This window comes from Patiria miniata, unplaced genomic scaffold (assembly GCF_015706575.1).
Source record: "Patiria miniata isolate m_02_andy unplaced genomic scaffold, ASM1570657v1 HiC_scaffold_1, whole genome shotgun sequence".
Taxonomy (NCBI): domain Eukaryota; kingdom Metazoa; phylum Echinodermata; class Asteroidea; order Valvatida; family Asterinidae; genus Patiria; species Patiria miniata.
Window position 1 is genome coordinate 3,209,130 of NW_024037047.1, and position 25,599 is coordinate 3,234,728.

The following is a 25,599-nucleotide window of genomic DNA, read 5'->3' on the forward strand; positions in this document are numbered from 1 at the left end:
ATAAGCCTAAGCAATGGGTCAATGTTGTGGTTATGTTGAATTGTCATGCGCTCAATGAAGATTCTCTTTTTCTCTCGCCCGTTGGCTGATTACATGTACGATGAGGGCCGCTTGATTACTACTGTGCTTTCATAGAATACGATTTATTCGTACCAATACTCCCCTTGTACATAACAGTCAACTGTCAGATGCTTTCAATTCTTTGACGTGATTACAGGTGACACCTTTCCAGCCTGCACCACTGACGCATCATCGAATGCTACTTTCCAGCGAGGACGCAGACAGACGCTACCGTGTGAGTGTGCGTCACAGGTGCCAGATGCGCACATATCCGTAGTGTATTGGTCAACAGGAAAGGGCGTCACCATAGAGACACAGATCATTGGTGCACGTTTCTCTGATGGTACCTTGGTTCAGTTCCAGGATGGCGCAGATTACAGTATTAATAGCGATTCTTCCCTCACAATCAACTTTTTGAGTGGACTTAATAATGCATCGCGTTTTTGGTGTCACGTCTTCATGACAGATGTTCCGGAGCGCAACTGCTACTTTGATGTTCATATTGAAGGTATATTAATGTCATAGTTCAAATATAAAACCCCTATATATCAAAAACAATCTACCCAAGTGGATTGCAACAAAGACAGAATTTTCCTCCAACTTGTAGATGACAAGCCTAGTGTTCCCTTTTCACATGACTAACTGAGCGACTCACTGACCAATAGACAGACTGACTGACTGACTGACTCACTCACTCCCCGACTGAGTGACTCAGAGACAGAGTAACTGAGTGAACGTAATGGCGGGATTACTTTCATGGCCAACCCTATTTGTGATACATGATGAAGGAAAAGTCTTGTTATGAATAGTCAGTTGAATGGAATTGTGTGTTCTCTGAGACGAGTTTTACTATGATTGCCTTGTCCTGTTTTTTGTGTTTTTGTCCAGAGGAGAATCCAGCTGACTACCGTCTTCAAGCCTCGGCCGCATCTTTCTACATTGAGGAGGGAAGGTATCAAACCATTCCCTGCATTTTATGGACGCCCGGTGATCACCTATGCATGGTACAGTGGTTTAAAGTCGACACATCGTTAGGTCGACATCTCATCCTCAATTACTCCCTGTCGACTGATGGCACTGACGCCTATCCTGGATTCGGTATCGGTGATGGTTTTGGTCTGTCTATCAAATCCGTTAATGACACCCATACAGGAAAGTATATGTGTATCCTGGACAGCAATTCCACACACGAGGGAACAATCGACGTTCATGTATTCGGTACGCCACGCATAATTATGATTTTAAATAATGCTTTTATGTTGATTGGCAAATACATTACATTTAAATTATACTGTATTTTCATAATCTCGAATAATAGTACTTACCGGTATCTGTATATATTTTGCATATACACTTATAGAGTTTACTTTCATTACATGTGTGCATTTTTGTTTAAATCAGAACAGATTTGATTAAATAATCACCTGAACTATGCACGTATAATCACAAATTAGCGGTTTGTTTTCAAAACCCAGAGTTGTAAATTCAAGTTTCATGCACTATGGTTTGTTCTCATACATTCTTAAAATAGGTGACACATTTCCTCTGGATAACGGGACAGTCATCATGAATATCACTGTAACCTTTGACCCTTCTAAGATACAAGAACTAAATTGTCACTCTGGTACAAATGCCATCGGTATGAATAAGTCAACAGTGATCTGGTCGTATGGCCCGCCAAAAGCGACAACGACCACCATAATTGGATGGCAAAATCTACCAACTGGTACACCGCAAATGTCGCAGCTAGGAGGCAGCGGCTGTTTCGGCATAACATCTGCAGGAAATCTCCTCCTGAACAAGTGTCTCCAAGATTCTGACGTGAGGTACTGGTATCACGTCTTTCCCTACCGTGATGTGTTGCAGAGATCCTACGTTGATGTTATCATCAAAAGTAAGTACACATGAATTAAAACAAAATTTAAGACGAACAATCCTTTAATTGTATTTGAAATTGATTGAAAAGAACAGATGACGGATTTTGTCCACTAATCGACGCACTACGTCTTTAAAAAAGCCCCTTTCAAAGGGTGCCGTCCACTTTTTAGGACAATGCAAGTACAAAGGGTATTCTTGCATTTCACATAGAAAAAACAGACCAGCCCTGAGCTTTGGCAATCTAGCTATGGCAAACACTAATTAATATCAAAATATTTTAATTCAAGGCAACAACCCGCTATTTTTTTGTAATTTATATCGACAGGTGCGACCCAGTATACACCTGCTACACTAGTTATAGTCATCTGTATCTGCTTATCTATGATCGTCATTGTGGCTATTGGTGTGTGCTTGGTGCTGAAATGTCGCAGACGATGCTCGACTGGTGATCAGGAGCAAGGAAGCTACAAAAAGGTTGATAACACAGGTTTGTGACTTTGTTCTCCCTCAGCCGGCCGTCTTTGTTTGACAACAAGAGTAAGTTGTCAAACAAAAATATTTCATGTCACCCTACGCTACTTTCACCATGTTTGAGACAAGATAAGGTTGCGGTAGCACCATGTGATTAAATCTCTTTTGTGAGTATGTGTGGTTCTGAAAAGAACCGGACTCAACGTTTCGAACAGTATGCTTAAGTTGCCCGTCGCCATGTTTTCACACTTGAGTGGCAGCAGCAAACGAGCAGTCGATCAGCTGTTTCGAGCACGCGACATGCATGCGGGTTCACGTTCAATAAATTGTCTTGATTGTTGTTTTTACTGCTGATTGTTTGCGTAATTTGTACATCAAAATCTGAAAAATCCAAGACGGAGGTATAACAAAACAATTATACATCTGGGCGCAAAGCACCCTTCGCTTGGCCTTGAGTGCTTTCCCCCTCTCGCGTGTTCAAAACGTCATACCCACATCACAGCAGTCAACAATTGTTAATTTTATCATGTTAAATGTTAACTTAGCATAAAAAAAACTCGCAATCAACATTTCTTTGTGTTGTTAAAGTGTTCACCGTTAATCTCTCATTGTAATTAGATTCAGAGTTGCACTTCCAAAGACTGGTAGAAGAAGTCAAAAAGTCTATCAGGACAACCGCGTGCAGGCTTCCCACAATGTCATGGCCTTCAGGGGACGATGCTAGCTTCGCTTCGATGGATGATTTATTTACATCGCCAGAATTATTTGGTATCTTGTATATCAAAGGTAGCTCTGTAAAATACAAATTAGAGTCAGTAAACGAAATATTGTCTGATGGCATATCTAAGTTGTCAGGCCATGCTCTTTTGCAGGGGAGAGACGGAAGTGGTAAGACCACCATCCTCTATAAGATGGCTAAGGACTGGGTGGAAAAGAAACACAGTGCTGTTTTACAGCAGGCAGAGTTGGTCTTTGTTTTATCGTGTAGGAACATTCTCCAAACTGAAAGCATTGGAGAGGCAGTTTGGCGTGAAATGCTTCAAAAGCAGAAAGATTTGTCACCAAGTTTGATTAACGATTACTGTGTGGATCACCCGGGCGATGTAGTAATTCTTGTCGACGACTGCAATGACAGAGCTGACGTCAAAAATGCAGTGACAGTCCTAAAACACCAGGGTCTTCTTGGATGTAGAGTGGTTATGACAACAAGGTATGATCAATGGGCAAAGGATATCTGTAAGGAACAGAACTTACGGCATGTTATTACTAGCGGATTTAAACTAGCTGACATACATCAGTACGTTGACAAGGTGTTGACTACCACACCAGCAACAAGTGGCTCTGTGGATTCGAAAGCCCGTGCACGTCTCTCTGAGTATTTGCGTGCAGGTATTTTGCCGCCAAGGTTTGCCTGTCTCCCAGTCATCCTCCGCACTTTTTGTAAGTTTTCAAAGTGGACAAATGGTACAGCCTTCAAAGGTTTGCCAACCATGACCGGTTTATTTACCAGGCTAGTGCGAAGTAGCTTCGTAAAGAGTGAACCAGCTCATAAACTGGATACTCTCAATATGGAAGGAAGCGATCCAAATGGCAAGCGTCAAAAGGAACAACTCGACATAGTGGTCGGGCTTGGCAAGGTTGCCTTCTCGAAGATGTTTGACGGTTCTGAAAATCCTGTTACTTTTACCAAGTCTGATTTTGCGTTTGAATCCGGAAATGGGCAGAACATCCTCGACAGGGGTATGAATGTGGGCCTCATCCGTTGTGATGAGGAGGCAGACTTAGAGTCTGAAAGAAGTGAGGTCCCCGTGTCTAAGACAAAAACTGAGGGTGCGGAATTGATTCCGCGGCGACCTAAGGATGACAAAATCAAGTTTGCTCTGGAGGTCCTACAAGAGTATTGTGCTGGTATGTACATGGCACACACAACGGAAAACATCTCCTCATTGATGAAAGCAATCAAACAAGTTGATGTTCTGAAGACTGTTGACAGGCTGGCCAAAGTGTTTGCTTTTGCCAGTGGGGGAAGTTCGGCTGCTTGTTCTGCACTCGTAAATCATCTAATCAACGAAATCACGTCTAGGGGATCGTTGCAGAATCTTGCAGAAATTTTGCAGTTGCAGAAAATGATCGAATTGTGCCTTCAACTGAACTTTGAAGGTAAATGCGAAGGTTCTTTGGACAAGGAGTTGCGTAAATTGTTTACGTACAATAGGATACGTTTGATCGGAATTTCGAAACACAAGCTGCGGCTTCTGTCGTACCTACTGAAATATACTGAGCAAGCAAGCACAGAAAACAAATCAAATCTGACATCAATTGAGCTGTTCCGGTTTGAGAACCATGACTGGGACGAGCTTCATAAATACCTGGATACCTTTGCTGAAGGTTCCACCAAAAGTATCACATGCGAAAACCTCGGCAACTTGAAGCAAATTTCAAAACAGTCGCTTCTGGAGGAGAAAATGAAAGTAAGTTATAAAAACAAGTCTCTATTTCTCCGTCAGGAGTCTGACGAGGCCACTGCTCTGTCAACCTTGGAGTCTGTTGCTCTGCATGATCTTAGAGAGTCACAGTATGATGACTGTTTGATGTCAACGTCATCGGAAATGCTTGTCCTCTCCCTCTCAGATGTAAAATCGGTTTGTAGCATCATTCTCATAGGAACGATCTTGGGTCCTGGCGACATTTGCCGTTTTGCCAACAGTGCACTTCAAAATCTGCCAAAATTGCAAAAATTAGATTTACGTCTAAATAAAGCGATTGACGATGCTGCATTCTGTACAGTGGTTTGCTCTGTGCCTTACTGCAAATCTCTGATCGACCTCAGGTTGTCACTTTTTAATGTGACAGACGAAGGTTTCTCTCGAGTTAGACATACGATGAGAAAGGAAGACTGGATGAAATTGGAAAGGTTGACGATGCTGTATCTTCTTCACTGCGACCCAAGTGATTCATTCGTGAAATTCCTTACAGACATCCTACGGTACCTTACAAACCTGAAAGTCCTTCACATATCAGGTCGTACTGGTCTTGTGGACAAAGTGTCCAAGTCTGTCCTCGAGGATTTTGAGAAGAGCGTGGAAGACTCAAAGCTGACTGAGAATGTCGAAGAGCTTATTATTGACAAGATGGAGTCCTTAACAGCAGTCACATCAAAAGTTAAGATTCAACAGCAGTCAAGAGGGCATTCAGTCGTCGTGTAGCGTGTACTTCTTCGTAAAAGTACAACACATGCTAAACGTCAAAAGATGGACTTGTGAGGATCCCTAGTTGCAAAGAAGCGTTTTACCATATCGGGACACGCCGAACAGCCGAACCGACATTTTTTTCATGCACGTTGGCCCAGATGTCTTTTCTTTTTCCACATACGTTTTCCTACATACCGATAGTCCGTATACATCAAAAGCAGTTGGTCAATCTGTCATCAAGGAGTCCCAAGAGTGAGAGGAGTGCAATGTTGTTACCGAGGTTAGGAACAAGTTTCACTCACGATGGGCAGTTCTTTGCACATACCCCTTGCATCTAACGTCACATCTGATGACTGGTGTTTGTTCTTTTGCGTTACACATGAGTACACACCTTGCTTTTTTAAAGCAATATCTCACCTCCAGTTGTTGGATTCAACAACCCTCCGCGTGGGGTTTACGTTTTGTCTTCGTACTGCCTGTCTAGGCCAGGGTCTGCTCGTTCCGCACTGAGCGTTCCTGAACACCGGCTCTGGAAGTATATAATTTGCTAGGTTAAATGTCATCATGATGTCGTACAATGCGCGAATCGAAAGACTGTGTGGCGTGCCACTCCTCACACGGACAGTAGGTGTCCGTTGACTCTTAAGGAGTACTTCTGCCTTTTGATAGGTTTGTTTTCAGACCTTCTGGGTGCCTACACACCCTCCTCGCCTAGTTAACCGGAGTGCACCAGGAGGTTTGTGGTCAGAGTTGTCCTTCTCCTAGTCAGTGTTGACATAACTCGTGTAAACGCACGCCATTGTAATTGTTTAAATGTTCATCTCAAGCTACACTAACAATTCTTTTGGCTAATCTTACTAATTTTCTGTTTGCACCAAACTATGGTCGCCTATATCTTTACTATTCATTCTGTGTGGTACTCTAATCATAACTGTTAAGTTTTACAAATTGCTTTTGGAGGACTTTTGAGGTATTTTAATGTTCCAGGAGTCTGATAAAACCTCAGTTGGCCAAAAAAAATATTTAGGCCAAAAAAATAAAATAAGTCGGTCTCTAGTTAGCGTGCGCGTCGATTTGAATTATGCGCGTCAATCTTTTTTTTTCCAATTTTTTTTTTTAATGTTCCGCGGTAGCTCCAACAGCGCCCTTTATTGCCGCACCTCCTCAATTTTTTTTTTACCAAAGGAATAGGAAATTGCACCAAGGCAAATGATCGAGAGCACCAAGGCAAATTATGGAGGACACCAATGTACATGAGGACACCAACAAACCCCAAAATAGTACCCCACCGTGTCTGTACAATCCAAGCTTGAAGAAGAAAAAAAAAAAAAAAAAAAAAAGCTGCGTCGCCGCGTCAATTCCGGAACTTTGGTTTAACCAGAGACCGAATATTATTGTTTGGCCTAAATATAGTCCTTTTCATAAGGCCCGTCTTAAAAAAAAAGGATTTTAAAAATCATAGTGTTTGCCTAACCAGGGTTGGTAATAAAGATTTTGTTTACTACTGTGTTGTTGACAGTTTGTTGAAACAAGTATTCTGTGTAATTTGTTTTGTTCCAAACAGTCAGAATACACACTAAACTGCTTTTGTTTTTAGCAAACAGGTTTTATGGAGTTTAAATCGTGATATTCTTTGAACGGATTGAAACATTTCAGTAAAAGTGGCTTTCCGGTCATTATGTTTGGTGCTACATATTGTTTTATCTATGAAATCTATTGTTTGAGGTTTTTGTTCCGCTTTTTTCTTTACTCATCCTTTACTCGCCCATTACATTGCTTGTAATGTACGTTATTCAGTTTACAACCGTGCATTTTAAATGTTTCCTCTTCTGATTGGAGGGTGATATTCGCGTAGTTGCGTAGGTCACGGCCCGCAATTTTATTCGAATCATTCCTTATTAACAAAATTTTATTCACTGTTGTTTATTACTCATGTCATTTGAACTGTATATCTGCATCTGATTTTTATATATCGTAATATTCAATAATTACTGTGAAAAGTGTGAATTATTTTCAAGTGTAAAATGATTGAACGAAACATTGGTTATTATGAAATTATGAATGAAACATTTGGTAGTTATTACCTGAAAGGTGGAAGTTTGGTTGGTCACCGAATGATGACTTGATGTTTGGCGTGTTTTTCAATTTCAATTTCTAGTACATATTTCACGGTTCGCCAACCCTTTTAGTGGAGATTTTTTTTAAATGTACATTAAACACAATGAATTATCATGTTATTTTCTAGAATGGAGATATGTTATTTAAAAGTAAAATGTGTTAGTACGTTCGAATTTGATATGATTAGTTCTAAGCATGTTGTATATAATGCAAATGTCAAATTTCAATCGATATAGACTGAAATTTACCTTGAGTACAACCATATAAAATGTCACTTGCTTTATTAATTAGATTTTGCAAATACGAAATTTCGAACATATTAAGCCTATTGTGCCGTTGGTAGTTGTAAACGAAGAATTACAGAACAGTTCTCATAGTTTCCATGAAACGTGTCCCAAATAACAAAGCAACAGCAGGTTCATAATAATGTTACTACCTTGGGCAAGTTTTAAGAGATATAAAATTAAATTAAACATGACTTGTATGCATGTGATTATTATTTGAAATGTTCAGGTTCAGATCCATTGGCTGTCTTGTTTGTAGTCAAAATTGTGTTTCTAATATACGAATAAATTACATTGGTAGTTATCTTTAAAAAAATGTACATGTCCATTTCTTCCAGTTCATTTACAAAATATTTGTTTCGACTGACAAGCATTAGGTCACATCAGCGGCTGGAATTAAGCTCACTGCGGTTACGTAAGCGCTGACTGATATTAGTCACATCGCTGTCCGGTCCGTGTGCGCCCTCGCCGAAGTGGCATTCAGCCGGCGTCCGCCCAGAGGCGTAACTATGGTAACAAACTAGGGGTGCGGCAATTTTGTTTTAAGGGGGCACTGGAGGTAACTAATCAATACATTGTTCTTGTGCAACGATATAACATTGTGTGAGGAGCAGGGCATATAGGGGCGGACTTTTGGTTGGCGGGTGGGGGGGGGGCTGCACGTGCATGCTTCCTCCCCGTTGTAACGTCACTGCTTCCACCTCTGGTATCTCAATAGAGAATATGAATCACTTAAGACCAAAGTATACTCTTTGATAATGTAAAATATATATTCACATTATTCCACTCACGATACAGTTACTAGAAAGATCCCATTGTAACGATCTCATAATAAGAAATGGGTCATTAATGACCTCGAACAAAGTAAGATCTACTCTTTGATAAAATGGATATAGGCAGTGTACATAAGAACTGTGAAAGACAAGCACCTACTCAATTATAATCGTTAAAAAAAGATGTTCCTAAGTGTTTTGAAAAAGGCATCTTTTTTAACGAAATGTGTAGAACACTCAAAATTCAACATAAATGTTGGGCTGCTTTACTCATTTGACATTGCCTAGTCTCCTAACCAACCTACATGTTTCGAAGAACACTTTCGCTACAGTACTTCACCAAAGCTTGCATCTTGCATCGGTTTATCAGCGAGTCTTCCAGCATTTACAACTCCTTTTGGCATTATAATTTGCACTAGATCGAGTATCCTTCCTGTTTCAAAATGGGTCATTATGATTACACACTTGACATAGGGGTCACAAGTTTCACGTTCGTTTTGGACACGTTCGTTTTTGACATGCACAAAACATACACTGCAGATCGGCGTTTTGAGCAGAACGTGGCAAGGACTCTGTGCGAACTCATCGCAAACGGTCGTGACGTACTGGCAACGCGCAGAAAGACGGGAGCGACGTCGTGAGAGCGCCACGGACGTGCATAGTGTAACGCAGGGTGCATTTGGTGACATTGCCCGCTTTGCCCCGAGTATTTATACACCCAGCGCTTCTGGCTGCTGACGTCACACGTACGTTTTGTGGTCGCGTCAAGCGCACGATAAGGACTCCAAGAACGTCGTACGAACTTGTTGGACGCCATGAGGACACAGCGAGGCCGCAGAGGGCACCGGGCAGATTTCTAATTGGTCTTCACTGGAACTCATAAAGAACGCCACACGGACGTCCTAGACTTCCCGTTGACTTCACAGAGACGTATCTTTATCTATCTTTGATGGATGGCTTGCAAGCAACTGGCCGTTTTATTACATTTTAAAGAATTTCAACAACGCAATATGAACCCATGCATAAACTTGACAGTGTGACAGGGTCTTAAGGAGCTGTTGGAACTGGGCACCTAGCAGTGGTAGGGTCTGGGTCTGAATACCCATACTTTGGGTGTTGTGCCCACTAGTTTTGTCATTGTGTCCGGTTTGGCTGTTTACATGGGTATCCAGCACAACAATTTGTGGCTGAATGAAAACAGCTGTAGCAGGAATGTATTCAATAATTCTTAACTGGTTTAATTCATCGTCGTCCGCGTACAATCAAGGGTGTAATTCCCCGTCTAATTTTAAACCTGTTTTTCAATTGCCCCAGGTGTGCAACAATAAAAAAATAATGGAAATTCCCTTCCACAGTCCATTGTTAAACATTAAACCCAGGCATGAACTTTAGACTGCTCATATAACACGGTAGTATAAATACTCTTGGACCTTGTATCTAGGGCGTATCACTTGTGCTCATGCTGTATGCATTATCACTTATAACTGTTGCTTTCCGTGGCCATTTCTGTCTGGATTCTGAACAATATCCTAAGGTTCGCCATTTACCACCAGGTCCATGCTCATTTCTTGAAGGTGTGAGGTCAAACACAAACAGTTCTATGAGATACTCTTGGGCTTTTTATTAACATTTGGTGAGTAGCTAACATTTGTTGCTTTATGGTGGGGGTGTTTTGCTTTTTTCGCTTTATTTTGCATGAGCGATTATTTTATGTATTTTTTTGTTGGCCATAGGCTTTCGCAATCTGCCTCTATTGTGTTGCTTGGCTCAATATAACTAGGCAAAGCTATAGCTTTAATAATCAGTGGCGAATATAAGGGGGGGGGGACATCCAGCGGATGTCCGTGCTCCGCCCGCTCCTATTTGAAATCTTTAATTGTACACAACAATGCATACGCTACCTTCAGTGGCACCTCCCAATTAAAAAAAATCGTGCACCTCAGGCGCCCCTCATTAAAGCTTAATAGTTACACCGCTGATGAGAATCCTTATGGGAATATTAAGGGTAACCTCTACCTTCATTCGAGGAATAAAACCAGCTCGATTGCATGTAACAAAGGCTTCGTTGAAAAAAAAAATGAAATGTGTGAAGTATGAATACATCAACCAAGTGAAATCAACAAAGAGAAACCACTTCATATTTACTCCCGGATGTACTTGGTATTCTTTTCTTCCAGTAGGTCTGCTTGCGAACAAGCATATGGACTCCTTGGACATGTTTGTAACGCTCCTCATCCTGATATTTGGGCTGTGCGCGGTTGAGAGTAAAACATGCCCAGCCAGTTCTGGTAAAGAAAAATGTTTTATCTTGTTTTTAGTTTCGATTATACATCCAAATAAAACACGAGTAGGAAGCTCAGTAAAGCTGGTCCCAGAGTGCAAACCATGTACGATTCATAATGAATAGCTTAAACCTTCGTAGAATTAGCGTAGTGATCATCATTAATTATTAGCCCATTTTTCCCTTATGGGCCTTCTGTTTGCGGGAATTTCTAATTCAAAATATACTACATGAAAACAATATCCCTATCTTGTATTCCCATCCACTGCCACAAACACACAACACAGAAGCGTACCTGGCGTGGGTGGGGGGGGGGTGCAGTGTGGCAGATTGCAACAGGATGGATATTTGAATTCCCTAAGTTATTATTTAGTATATTTCAAAAAAAAAATATGTTGGACCATCTTACTTATTTGTGCCTCCCTGAATGCGGTTGGAACAGCGCCCCCATAGTAATATGGTGTTTAGCCCTAATTCCACTTGAACCTTTTATTATTTCAAGGAGGCCAGGTCCGCCCCCGATAAAAATGATCTCGTTACGCCAATGCGGGGTTAGTACGTGTCATCCAAGATAACATTTCATTCAAAGTCCTTCCACTGTGGACCTTACTCAGTAGCTTATACTTTTTGGGACTAGCGGGATGCCGCGCTTCGCGCGGCACCCGCTAGATGGGTGGAGTTGACTGTTTCGTATCGTTTATAAAGTGAAATCTGGATAAGTCACACTCTGATAACTAAACACAACTGTTAAGTCACATAAAGAATCAGACCCTGTGTTGTACACGATCCTATTTTGACTCATCCTATCAGTCTCGTTCGAAGTTGTTTTTGCGTTTAGCGCACATGACAGCGTTTCCAGCAGAGATTGTGCGAGGGTCGAGGACATATTCAGTTACATGTACAATGTACGTTTATATGAAACGCAGCGTAATTGTCAATAGGGGAAGGGGCAAGCCATGGGTGGAGTGCTAGATATTACAGTTGGATCGCCCAATTTCCGTTAAACCCGTTCGGTCATGGTCACCAATATTTATGGGGAGAAATATTTCCGGGGATGGGGAGAAATGTTTTTTGTTAGAGTGGGGGTGGTGATATTGAAACCGTTGATATCGTGAAGATTTTTGTTTGTGCTGGTCTTTATACGGTCTTCATGTGGTTTTAAGTGGCGCGTTGATTAGGAACGCCCTGCTCTTAATTCAACAGTTAAATGAAGTTGAGTACTCATTGCCGGGCCAACCGATGTTCCCGTGCGATGTCTCATTGGAAAGCTCATAAATAACGTTATGCTATAATATCCAGTCAATTTAAAAATCGCTTTTTCGAGGTGCCAAAAAAAGCACGTATACACCAACTGTACAATTAGGTAATTTAGATGAAACTCGGTTTGATCTAGGCCTATACAACGTCGTATCCATCGTTCTCACTACAAACGGGAGGAGGGGGCAACCAGTGGGGGTGGGAATGGATACTTGGGTGGCCAATTTCTGTGAAACCCGTTAACCATGGTCACTGATATTTCCAGTGAAGTTAGCAACAATTTATTTTCGTGATGGTGGACCGTGAGGGGGGGGGGGGGAGTTTCTTATGCAGTATAAGTAGATGTTAATGTCATTATAGGGGTTGGTATTATTAATGGTGAAGGAGTTGTGCCGCGAAGTATTTTATTTGTAAAAGAGAGTAAAGCTAAAAGGAAGGACATAGAAGTAACACTTCATAATGTGAAGCACCACATGTTAAATGTGTTTATTACAAACTGGCAAAATGAAATCAGGTCTGCACGAAATTTTTGAGTAAATAATGTCTTTACATTCATTACAGTGTAGTACTTTGACAAAACTCAGAGGATTTAATCGTGGTCAATTTTTCGGAGCGATTTTCGCAAGGGACGTCGGTCCAGAGTTGTGTTACATGATGAAAGACTTTCAAGCAAGACGGCCAAAGGTTATTGTGCAGTCACAGTTATTTTTGTGAAAAGTTGTAATAATAAATAATGACGAGGCATTGTAAGTTACAAGAGAACATTTGTTTAATGAGTGTTGATGAATACTGATGAGAAATGGAGGGGTATGCGGGAATGACCGTTTTATTCTGAATTCTAAGAGTGGTTATGTAATTTGGTAATCAAAAACATTTTTGGTTTATCAAATAAGTCTGCCAGTAAAGGTCTACTGCAGTATTTTATTTTTTACAGATTGACACAATCTGCTTCGCCAGTATTTATCTGGTACTTATGTCATAATTATTCTTGCGTACAACTAAGGCAAGGACACAAATATATCAATAAAAAAGGATGGAACTCAAACATCAGAAAAGAGTTATTATTCGCACTATTTCATGACTTCTAAAAATGAAATTATGGCTAGAAGAAAAATGTGTTTTGAACGGGTGAGGAGAAGGAGCAGGAATCTTGCAGTTGTAACTGGAAATAATAGGTGTGCCACGTCTTCGTCTTGAGTTGAGATTGTACTTTGGGTACTGGTTGGAGCATGGTTGGAGCTTGTTGGAGCTGGTCGTGTGATGTGGTTGTCAGGGAGTCCTGTGTAAATGAGTAACAAAAAAATAACGACTAAGGTGAACAAAACTTGTAAAAAGAAATCGACTAACAATAGCTACACATAATAAAATGAAAGACATTCAGGTGTCGCAATACCCCATTTATGCAGAATGTACTACTGGAGTACCAACCAAACATGCCGAACAACAAAACATTGGCTTGAGGTTCTTACTTTGTTGTAGTCTTAAGTTTTTATTTTAGGAGTCAGTCATTTAAGTTGGTTATTGGTCTTTGATTTGCAGTAAATTAATTTTGTTTTGCCTTTGAAGATAATTTGTTCAGGAAGTTTTTTTCTATGACTGCCCTGTTCTAAGATCTCCGCAAAGATTTAATTTGCTTCATTGTTATGTACGTTTCGTGGCCTATAAAAATTATAACCCTTGAATCAGATAGGATACGTGCTGGATTCCCCCATGCTGTGTGTAGCCCTTCTGTTTATTCCAAGGATTTGCATACCTTACATGCATTATCAGCCTCATAGCGCTGTACAGTTTCTGAAGTTTGTGAGGCGTTTATCCCCTGCAACGCAGGAGGATACTTTTCTTATTAAAAATACTCAGTGCATGGTCTATGCAAAGGAGTGAGCTAGAAGAAAACATATTTTCTTCTTTTGTACTCTTTGGGACATCATTGTCTGGAATGTTCTTTTATGTAACAAAGTTGTCAAGATTAGCGGTGATCGTACATAATATAATTCTTCTTGTTTTGGCATGTTTTAATATTGTATTTCAGTAATCATTTCTTTGATTAACCCTAATAGGGCCGGGTTATTTTGACCATCTCTCAGCCGGGGGGGGGGGGGAGGATTCCGCCCCCCCCCTAAGATCTCGATCATCGAGTGGCGAAAAATTTTGAAACTCGGCACATGCATAGAGCAACTCTTCCTAAACATACCCAAGAAATTTCATGACTATAGGTCAAAGGGTTTTGGAATTATGGCTAATTAATTATTCATATGTCACTGTATGTACGAATGGCAATTCTGCTCAAAATATAGATGTCAGATATAGATGTCAGATTCACAGAAGACAGATTCACAGAAGACAGAACCTTCTGAAATGCGTGTGATTTGGAAAAGTTTACTTGAGTAAAACAAAGATATTGTCAATGTCCGAGGCCCGAATGGCATTAGTTTATTTGTGATTTGAAAAAAAGTTTCTTTGAGTAAAACCATACTATCAATGTCGGAGGCCTACGCGATTGAGCAATTTTCACAAACAACAATGTGGAAACGGCAACATTGAAAATGTTTCTCATGATTTATGTCATTGCCAGTGTCGTAAGAAAGAATGACTATAATATATTTCCAAAATGACAGGGCCCTGTCACACTTCTGCTAATTCCTTATGATTTGCGCATTGACATTTTTTTCATACGTTGTCGTACGCACAATACGCACCTCATATGCATCTCTATCGTTTTGTGTAGGTTTTATGTACGCAGATATACGCATGGTACGGCCCAGTTCGCAGGAAAGTTTTGGGCATGCATGACGCACCCGGTCAGCATAATTATGAGCCGCCTGTATTGGACTTTTAGCGCAGCGTACTTGCAGCGCAGATGCAACGCACGCTGAAAGGCGAGCGGCGGAAATGCGGCGGGAATAACGCTCAGAAGTGCGTCAAGCATGCGTTAGGCATAAGTCGGGTGCGTCCGGAATACGCTCGGCATGCGCACTGCATACTGACCTATTCACAGCCCGAAAATTAATGTTGTGCATTGCATACGCAACTCATACGCATCTCATACGCAATGGATGCGCTGAATTCGTTACTTGTACGCTAGATGTGCGTCGCACATAAGTTAAAGTGATCAAAACATTTTGACGTTAATTGAGCGTACGGCTGCGTATTGGAATTTTTTGGTAAGGAACTCATAAGGAATTAGGATACGCAAAAGTGTGACAGGGGCTTAAAGCCCCTGTCACACAATTGTTTTGATATCATTCCTAACACGCAATATAGCCTATCGGTCTGTTAAGCCGCGTATCCTAATTCCTTATGAGTTCCTTATCAAAATGTTTCAATACGCAGCCGTACGCTCAAAACGTGCGTCAAGCATGCGGTCGGCATAGGTTGGGTGCGTCCGGAATACGCTCGGCATGCGCACTACATACTGACCTATTCACAGCCCGACAAATAATGTTGTGCATTGCAAACGCAACTCATACGCATCTCATGAGCAATGGATGCGCTGAATTCGTTACTTCTGCGCTAGATGTGCGTCGCACATAATTCAAAGTGATCAAAACATTTTGACATTAATTGAGCGTACGGCTGCGTATTGGAATTTTTTGATAAGGAACTCATAAGAAATTAGGATACGCAAAAGTGTGACAGGGGCTTAAAGCCCCTGGTCACACAATTGTTTTGATATCATTCCTAACACGCAATATAGCCTATCGGTCTGTTAAGCCCCTGTCACACTTTCACGTATCCTAATTCCTTATGAGTTCAATACGCAGCCGTTCGCTCAAAACGTCGAAATGTTTTGAATACTTTGACTTATGTGCGACGCACATCTAGCGTACAAGCAACGAATTCAGCGCATCCATTGCGTATGAGATGCGTATGAGTTGCGTATGCAGTGCACAACATTATTTTTCAGGCTGCGAATAGGTCAGTATGCAGTGCGTCTGCTGAGCGTATTCCGGACGCACCCAACTTATGCCGACCGCATGCCTGGCGCAATACGTCGGCATTCGCTATGAGTTCGTTCAGCGTGCGTTGTATCTGCGCTGCAAGTACGCTATGTATATGTCCAATGTAGGCGGCTCATCATGCTGACGGGGTGCGTGCCTGGAGGTCAGCGTATTACTGCGTATGAACCGCTTATCCCCCACGAACACATAGCGTACTCCTACCGTGCTCGACCGATGTGGGACCGATGCGCTGCGTATTTATAACTTATGACCTGCGTAACAGCGTACGCAGCCTAGTTTTGTGCATGCCCAAAACTATCCAGCGCACTGGGCCGTACCATGCGTATGCCTGCGTACATAAAACTTACACAAAAAGATAGCGATGCATATGAGGTGCGTATTGTGCGTACGACTGCGTATGAAAAAAATGTCAATGCGCGACTTATAAGGAATTAGGCTACGCAGAAGTGTGACAGGGCCCTAAGGGTTTCGAGAAGACAACCGACATGTTCGCGCGGGACAATAAATGGCCACCGTTAGAATTTCTTATCACTCTGATCTGCAAATAAACGTACCACGTCACTCAGGGGCCCAAAGGCAAGACGGCGCGGCCCAATTAGTCCGATGGAATATCGAGGAAAAAAATCGCCCCCCCCCCCCAAAAAAAACCCACGCAATCCTCAAAAGTCCAGTCCATCAACTCTCTTCCTCACCCGAAGCACAAACACACGAATTTTCGCGACAATTCAGGACAAAATGGCGATGCCCGCACGCAAGGGAATCATGGGAAATAGGGTGGGAATAGCCGGGCCCCGTTCCGCATCCCCCGCGGAAAACTGGCACGGGCGGGACGGGAGACCGGTCGGGAAAATGGCAGCGCTCAGTTACTTAATCCAATTATTTTCGTGATTGTAGTATAGAAGAATCACAGGACATACATTTACATACCCACACGTAAACACATACGGGTGACACGGCTGTCGATTCATTTGCGACTTTTTTCTTTCTGGATCTCTTAAATTGCGACTATTATTGTCATTTCACAGAAACGAATTTCCAAGATGTTTTCTTTGATGCCAACAATCGAGGGAACTTCCAACTCGGCTTGTGGCACCGCATTCCCTGTCGATGCTATCGTTCCGGGGAGAACCTGCTCGCCATATACTGGTTCCGGGGACAAAGCGTGTCCGACCCTAACAAAGTAGTCGTTAATAGCTACGCCAACAACCAATACTTTCCAATCAGCGATCGATACACATTTTCGTCAGAGTTTAGTCTCGTCGTCAAGGATGTCAGAGAGAGCGATGCAGGGAGATACATTTGTCAGGTTGTGCCGCGTTCTACGAGCGCGAGGGATGACAAGACGGATATGCAGGTCATCGGTAAGAAATAAATGAACGTCTAGTCTGTTTGTGTTAAATACATCACGAAATACACAGACAGTTTTCATTAAAAGTAAGTGTTTGGCTGCATACACCATGTGAGAAAAAAATACATATGTGTTGCTCTGGGGAGAACTTAAAACGATGGCTCTTTTTTTAAAGCTCGGCATCGCGTATTAAATGCAAATTCAGCTGTTGAAAACATTTTGTGGGTCAACATTTTGTCATGATACTGTCCTTTTCTGACAAAAAAACCCACTGAAGCATTAAAACATAACATTAGCCATAGCAAACCCTTAAACGTCTTTTGACTTTTTTGTGCCGAAGCATCATGTGAAACTGAATTTACTGTCTTGAATAACGCTACAGTTTTGCATTTAAACAATATCTCAGTCAGTGCACCGGCTTTATTAATTTATCATCGGGTCAGCTGTCTGCACCATATAGCCCTCTGCACTCACAAGCTACGTTCAGATCAATCAAATCTGTATTTCCATTCAGACATAAGCCCCCCCCCAAAAAAAAAAAAAAAAAAAGAAAGAAAGAAAGAAAGATACATACATATAGGGGCGGGAGAAGAAGAAAGAATAAAAAGCATGTACGCGATGACAGGATTGATATAAATAGAAGATGAGGCAAAATATAAAACAGACAGACGTAATAAACCTAAGCAATGGGTCAATGTTGTGGTCATGTTGATTGTGCTCAATGTAGATTTTCTTTTTATCTCGCCCGTTGGCTGATTACATGTACGATTAGAGAGGCTTGATAACTACTGTGCTTTCATAGAATACGACTTATTTATACCCATACTCCTCTTGTATATAACAGTCAACTGTCAGATGGTTTCAATTCTTTGACGTGAACACAGGTGACACTTTTCCAGCCTGCACCACTGACGCATCATCGAATGCTACTTTCCAGCGAGGACGCAGACAGACGCTACCGTGTGAGTGTGCGTCACAGGTGCCAGATGCGCACATATCCGTAGTGTATTGGTCAACAGGAGAGGGCGTCACTATGGAGACACAGATCATTGGTGCACGTTTCTCTGATGGTACCTTGGTTCAGTTCCAAGATGGCGCAGATTACAGTATTAATAACGATTCTTCCCTCACAATCAACTTTTTGGGTGGACTTAGTAACGCATCGCGTTTTTGGTGTCACGTCTTCATGGCAGATGTTCCAGAGCGCAACTGCTTCTACGATGTTCATATTGAAGGTATGTTAATGTCATAGTTCACATATGAAACCCCTTTATATGTAGCAGTCCACTAGAGTGGATTGTTTTGATATATAGATATATATCAAAAACAATCTACTCTAGTGGAGTGCTACAAAGACAGCATTTTCCTCCTAGTTGTAGATATCAAGCCTAGGATTTCCTTTTCACCAGCCCTTTTATAGCCAGCCCAATTTGTACACATGATTTTGGAACAGACTTGTAAGAATAGCCAAATGAACGGAATTGTGTGTTCTCTGAGACCAGTTTTACTATGATTGACTTATCCTGTTTTTTTCCCCAGAGAATCCCGCTGACAACCGTCTTCAAGCCTCGGCCTCATCTTTCTACCTTCAGGAGGGAAGAAATCAAACCATTCCCTGCATTGCATGGTCGCCCGGTGATCACCTATGCCTGGTACAGTGGTTTAAAGTCGACACCCCGTTGGGTCGACATCTCATCCTCAATTACTCACTGTCCACTGATGGCATTGACGCCTATCCTGGATTCGGTGTCGATGATGGTTTTGGCCTGTCCATCAAATCCGTTAATGACACCTATACAGGAAGGTATATGTGTATCCTGGACAGCAATTCCACACACGAGGGCGCAATCGACGTTCATGTATTCGGTACGTCATGCATTATTATGATTTTAAATAATGCTTTTATGTTGATTGGCAAATACATTAAATTTGAACTATACTGTATTTCCATAATCTCGAATAATCGTTCTTATCTGTATAAATTATGTATATGAACTTGTACAATTTACTTTCATTACATGTGTGCATTAGTGTTTAAATCAGAACAGATTTGATTAAATTATCAACTGAACTATGCACGTATAATCACTTATAAGCGGTTTGTTTTCAAAACCCAGAGTTGTAAATTCAAGTTTCATGCACTATGGTTTGTTCTCATACATTCTTAAAACAGGTGACAAATTTCCTCTGGATAACGGGACTGTCATCATGAATATCACTGTAACCTTTGACCCCTCTAAGATACAAGAACTGAATTGTCCCGCTGGTACAAATTCCATCGGGACGAATAAGCCAACAGTGCTCTGGTCGTATGGCCCGCCAAAAGCGACAACGACCACTATAATTGGTCGGCTAAATCTACCAGGTGGCACTCCGGAGATGTCTCAGCTGGGACACAGCGGCTGCTTCGGTATAACATCGGCAGGATCCCTCCTCCTGAACAAGTGTCCCCAAGAATCTGACGTCAGATTCTGGTGTCACGTCTTTCCCCACGGTGATGTGTTGCAGAGATTCTACGTGGATGTTATCATCACAAGTGAGTACAGAGGATTTCAAATTATAAATACGAAAAATCCTTTATTTATCTATTCATATTAATTTGAAACATGATGTTCTTCGAAGGATGATTTCAAATGTTAATTGAATTGTCTGCCAATCAACTGCCAAGTTCATTACTAAAAGACCCCTTGGACAGTGCGCCCTCTCTGGGGACCATTTAAACAGAGGGTGTGCGCTTGTGGTTTACAGAGGAGCACATACCGATCATATGGTAGGACGATATGCGGAAGAGGTCAATTTCACAATGGATGGGTTACAAAACGATTTATTTGTAATGTTTAACTGACAGGTGCCGACCAGCATATGCCTACACATATCATAATCGTATGTGTCTGTTCATCTGCAATTTTCATCGCTGTTGGTTTGTGCTTGGTATTGAGATTTCGCAGACGATGCTCAACTGGTGATGGGGAGCAAGGAAGCTACGTAAAGGTTGATAAGACAGGTATGTGATTGTATTCTCCCTTAGTCTGCCATCTTTGTTTAACCATAAGAATACGTTTATAATTAAACAATGTGACATGACATCTCCTCATAATAGTGCAACCACTTCCTGCATCGTGCAAACCTTGACATCTCATCCTTGTTTAACTAGTTAAACTTGCAATAATGATCATTGTCTCATGTTTGCCACATCGTCATATAAAAAAAAACACATATTTACTTTAAATTAAACAAATTTTGTTTGAATCATTTTTATAAGGTTATCGTCTGGCCCTTTATGTCATGATTAAATCCCGGTGAGGTAATACAGAATTGTAAAACCTCCTCAACGAATAATTGTACGGAACCTAACTTGCCTTGTTAAGCTATGTCGTTGTAAAGCTTACGTTTTTTCCTTTTATCTACCATTATAATTAGATCCAGAATTGCACTTCCAAAGACTGGTTGAAGAAGTCAAAAAGTTTACATCACAGCTTACGGGGGACGATGCTAACTTCGCTGTGACGGATGCTGTGTTTACACCGCCAGAATTGTTTGGTATCTCGGATATCAAAGGTAGCTCTGTAAAATACAGATTAGAGTCAATAAAGGAAATCTTTTGTGATGGCATATCTGAGTTGTCAGGTAATGTTCTTTTGCAGGGGAGAGAAGGGAGTGGTAAAACAACCATCTTGTATAGGATGGCTCTTGAATGGCTTATAGAGAGGCCCGATGCTGTTTTGCAGCAGGCAAAGCTAGTCTTTGTTTTATCGTGCAGGACAATTCTTCAAACAAGAAACATTGGGAAGGCAGTTTGGCATCAAATGCTTCAGAAAAAGTCAGCTTTGTCACCAGGGTTTATCAACGGTTACTGTGCGGATCACCCAAGTGATGTGGTAATTCTTGTCGACGACTGCGATGATAAAGCTGACGTTGAAGGTGTAATGAAAGTCCTAAAAGATCAGGGTCTTCTTGGATGCAACGTTGTTATGGCAACAAGGCATACCCAATGGGAACAGGATATCTGTAAAAAAGGTAGGCCTTACTTACGGCATGTTATTACCAACGGGTTCAAAACAGGTGATCTACATAAATACGTTAAGAATATGTTCACTATCAGTGGCATTGCAGATTCGGATACTCGTGCGAGTCTCTCTGAGTATTTACGTGCAGATATTCTGCCGCCAAGGCTTTCCTGTCTCCCAGGCATTCTCCGCACTTTGTGTAAGTTGTCCAAGTGGACGAAGGGAAAAGCCTTCAAAGATTCGCCAACCATGACCGATTTGTTTACCAGGTTAGTGCAATGCTTGTTTGACAATAGTCAACCCACTGCTGAACAGGATCAGGATACACATAACGGGGAAGGAAGAGACCCAAATGATAGGCTCACAAAGGAACAACTCGACGTCGTGGTTGGACTTGGTAAGGTTGCCTTCTTCAAAATCATTGACGGTTCTGACAATCCTGTTCATTAACCAAGACTGACTTTGTTGATGAATCCGGAAATGGGCAGAGTATCCTCGACATTGGTGCGAAGGTAGGCCTCATTTGTTATGATGATGAGGTGGACCTTGAGTCTGAAAGAAGTCAGATCCCCTCTTCAGGCAAAGATAGCACATTTCTGTGTTGCACTCGTGGGGATGTTGGTAAACTAGAAACTGGAGCAGAGGGTGTGGAGTTGGTTCCGTTACGACCTAAAGATAAGGAAGTTAGGTTTGCTATTGAGGTTCTGCGAGAGTATTGTGCCGGTATGTACATGTCACAAACAAGAGAAAACATCTCCACATGTATGGAAGCAATCAAACAAGTTGATGTTCTGAAGAATGTTGACAAGCTGGCAATCGTGTTTTCTTTTGCCAGTGGGGGGAGTTCAGCTGCTTGTTCTGCACTCGTCAGGCACCTGGTCAACGAAATCACATCTAAGCAACAAGTGCGAAATCTTGCAGACGTTTTGCAGTTGCAAAAATTGATCGAATTGTGCCTTCAATTGAACTTCGAAGGTAAACGTGGAGGTTCTTTGAACAAGGAGCTTCGTACATTGTTTACGTACAATAGGGTACGTTTAATCGGAATTTCGAAACACAAGCTGCGGCTTCTGTCGTACTTGCTGAAATATGCGGAGCAAGCAAGCACAGGTTGCGGATTAAATCTGACGTCAGTTGAGCTGTTCCGGTTTGAGAACCATGACTGGGACGAGCTGCAGAAATACCTGGATGAGTTTGCTATAGGATCTTCTAAAGGTATCGCTTGCAAAAACCTCGGCAATTTGCGGGAAATTCCAAAGCAGGCGTGTCTGGAAGAGAAAATAGAATCAAACGGATTTCAAAACGAGTCTCTGTTTCTGAATTACCAGTCAGGCAGAACCGGTGTTGTCTCTACGTTGGAGTCTGTTGCTCTTCATGATCTTATAGAGTCACAGTGCGGTGACTGTTTGATGTCAACATCAACGGGAATGCTGGTCTCTTCCCTCTCGAATCTGAAAATGGTAGATAGCATCACTCTGATAGGCAGTATCTTGAGTTCTGGCGAAATTTGCAGTCTTGTAAAAGTTCTTGTAAAAGTAAAAATGACCGAATTGTGCCTTCAACTGAACTTCGAAGGTAAATGCGAAGGTTCTTTGAACAAGGAGCTTCGTACATTGTTTATGTACAATAGGGTACGTTTGATGGGAATTTCGAAACACCAGCTTCGGCTTCTGTCGTACCTGCTGACATATGATGGGCAAGATAGCACACAAAGCAGTTTAAATCTTACATCAGTTGAGCTGTTCCGGTTTGAGAACCATGACTGGGACGAACTTCAACAATACCTGGATGACTTCTCTGAAGGGTCGACCAAAGGTATCACTTGCGAATACCTCGGCAACTTGACGGAAATTCCAAAACAATCGTGTCTGGAGGAGAAAATAAGATCATGTTATCAAAACCAGTCTCTGTTTCTCCGTCAGGAGTCTGACGGTGCCACTGCTCTGTCCACCCTGGAGTCTGTTGCTCTACATGATCTTAGAGAGTCACAGTATGGTGACTGTTTGATGTCAACATCAACGGAAATGCTGATCTCTTCCCTCTCAAATCTGAAAATGGTTGATAGCATCACTCTCATTGGCAGTATCTTGAGTTCTGGCGAAATTTGCAGTCTTGTCAACAGGGTTCTTTGTCATCTGCCAAACCTGCAAAAATTAGACCTACGGCTGAATCAAGGGATTGATGATGTTGCATTCAGAACAGTGGCGTGTGCGCTGATGCACTGCAAATCTCTGATTGACCTCAGGCTTTCACTTTTTAAGGTGACAGATGAGGGTTTCTCTGAAGTGAGACAGTTGATGGAGAAGGAAAAGGGGTTGACATGGGAAAAGTTGACGACGCTGTATCTGCTTCATTGCGACCCAAGTGATTCATTCGTGAAATTCCTTCTGAATTACCTGAAACAACTGAATGTCCTGTACATATCCGGTCGTACAGGGGTTGACGACAGAGTGTCAACAAAGAGTCAAAGAGTCAAAGCTGATGGAGAATGTTGAGAGGCCTATTATTGACAAGATGGAGTCATTAAAAGGAGTCACATCAAAACTTAAGATTCAACAGCAGTCAAGAGGGCATTCAGTCGTCGTGAAGCGTGTACTTCTTCGTTAGAGTACAATATTATGCAAAACGTCAAAAGATATACTTGTGAGGATTCCTAGTTGCAAAGAAGCGTTTTTCCATATCGGGACACGCTAAACAGCCGAACCGACAATTTTTCCATTCATCATCATCATCATTAGCCTAATTCATTCCACTGCTGGATGAAGGCCTCTCCACCATGCTTTTCGGTCCCTTGCCAGTTGTTTCCATTTCTTCCCTATGAAATCAGAGATTTCATCTCGCCATCTCTTAGGCTGTCTTCCTCTTCGCCGCTTCAATGATAATGGCGTCCAATCCGTTACTTTCAGGGTCCATCTGTGGTTGTCTCTTCTCATGACATGTCCTGCCCAACTCCACTTTTTCTTTTTGATCTCAACTATTATGTCTTGCACCCCTGTCTTTCTTCTAAGATCTCCGTTCCTTATTCTGTCTCTCTTTGTGACCCCAATCATTATTCTTTCCATCGCCCGTACAGTGACTCGCAATTTTTGCTCTGATTTCTTTAAAGGTGCCCAAGTCCCAGCGCCATATGTTAGAACTGGGATGAGGCACTGGTCGAAGAGTTGATGCTATATCTTTTGCAGTATTTTTCTGTCCTTAAATATGTAACGCAACTTGCCAAATTTTGCCCATGCAAGTTGTATTCTCCTCTTAATCTCCTCTGAATTCCCAACCTTAAATGTGATCTTCTGTCCCAAATATATGTACTCATCTACTGTGTCCAGTGTTTCATTCCCCACTTTAAATTGTGTTATGCCTGTGTTGGAATTGGACAACATTTTCGTCTTCTTGATATTTATCTTAAGGCCAACTTTTCTACTTCCATTTAAGTTGGCCCAAATGTCTTATCTTTTTCCACATACCCGGGTTTGTGATCAGAGTGGTCCTTCTCCAAGGTGGAATGACAACCACGTCTAACGAGCTCCACCTATCGGCTCAACCTGGTTATAGCGGTTATATTGCAAAGTTTAATAACTTCAGGAGTTATATCATTAGGTCCTCAACATTTGCCTATCTCGATATACTCATCCGCTTTTTCATGTTTTAGGAAGCTTAATGGTCCATCGTCAATATTGAGAATTTCAAGCACAACTGAGCGCTCATCAACAGCCCCCTGAACAATAGGTGGTTTTCCTAAAAGGTCCTTGCAGATCATGTATTCCTTGGCGCCCCCTTCCAGTTTCCGAGCTTGTCTTTTTCTCCTACTGGTACCTTTTTGATGATGTTCTAGAATTCACTGAGCTTCTGAATGGCATATGCAGCTCCTACCCCTCAATCCTTTCACTGATATTAGAATTCTCTAACGTCTTCCGTGTTATTGATGTAATTAGTATGTGCTTAAAGCCATGTTTTTAGAGTGTTGCTGTTTCTTCC

At 41.7% G+C, this 25,599-nt stretch overlaps 1 protein-coding gene across 1 annotated transcript; it reads left to right on the forward strand.

Annotated features, from left to right (window-relative positions):
* The first annotated feature begins 1,797 nt into the window (after window positions 1-1,797).
* LOC119726841 lies at window positions 1,798-24,122 on the forward strand. The gene is given in 10 exon segments (XM_038198729.1): window positions 1,798-1,954; window positions 2,264-2,425; window positions 3,985-4,317; window positions 17,298-17,633; window positions 18,505-18,855; window positions 19,160-19,486; window positions 19,794-20,156; window positions 21,041-22,066; window positions 22,069-22,842; window positions 23,443-24,122. Coding segments are annotated over 10 exon segments (4,509 nt in total).
* The last annotated feature ends 1,477 nt before the right edge of the window (window positions 24,123-25,599 follow it).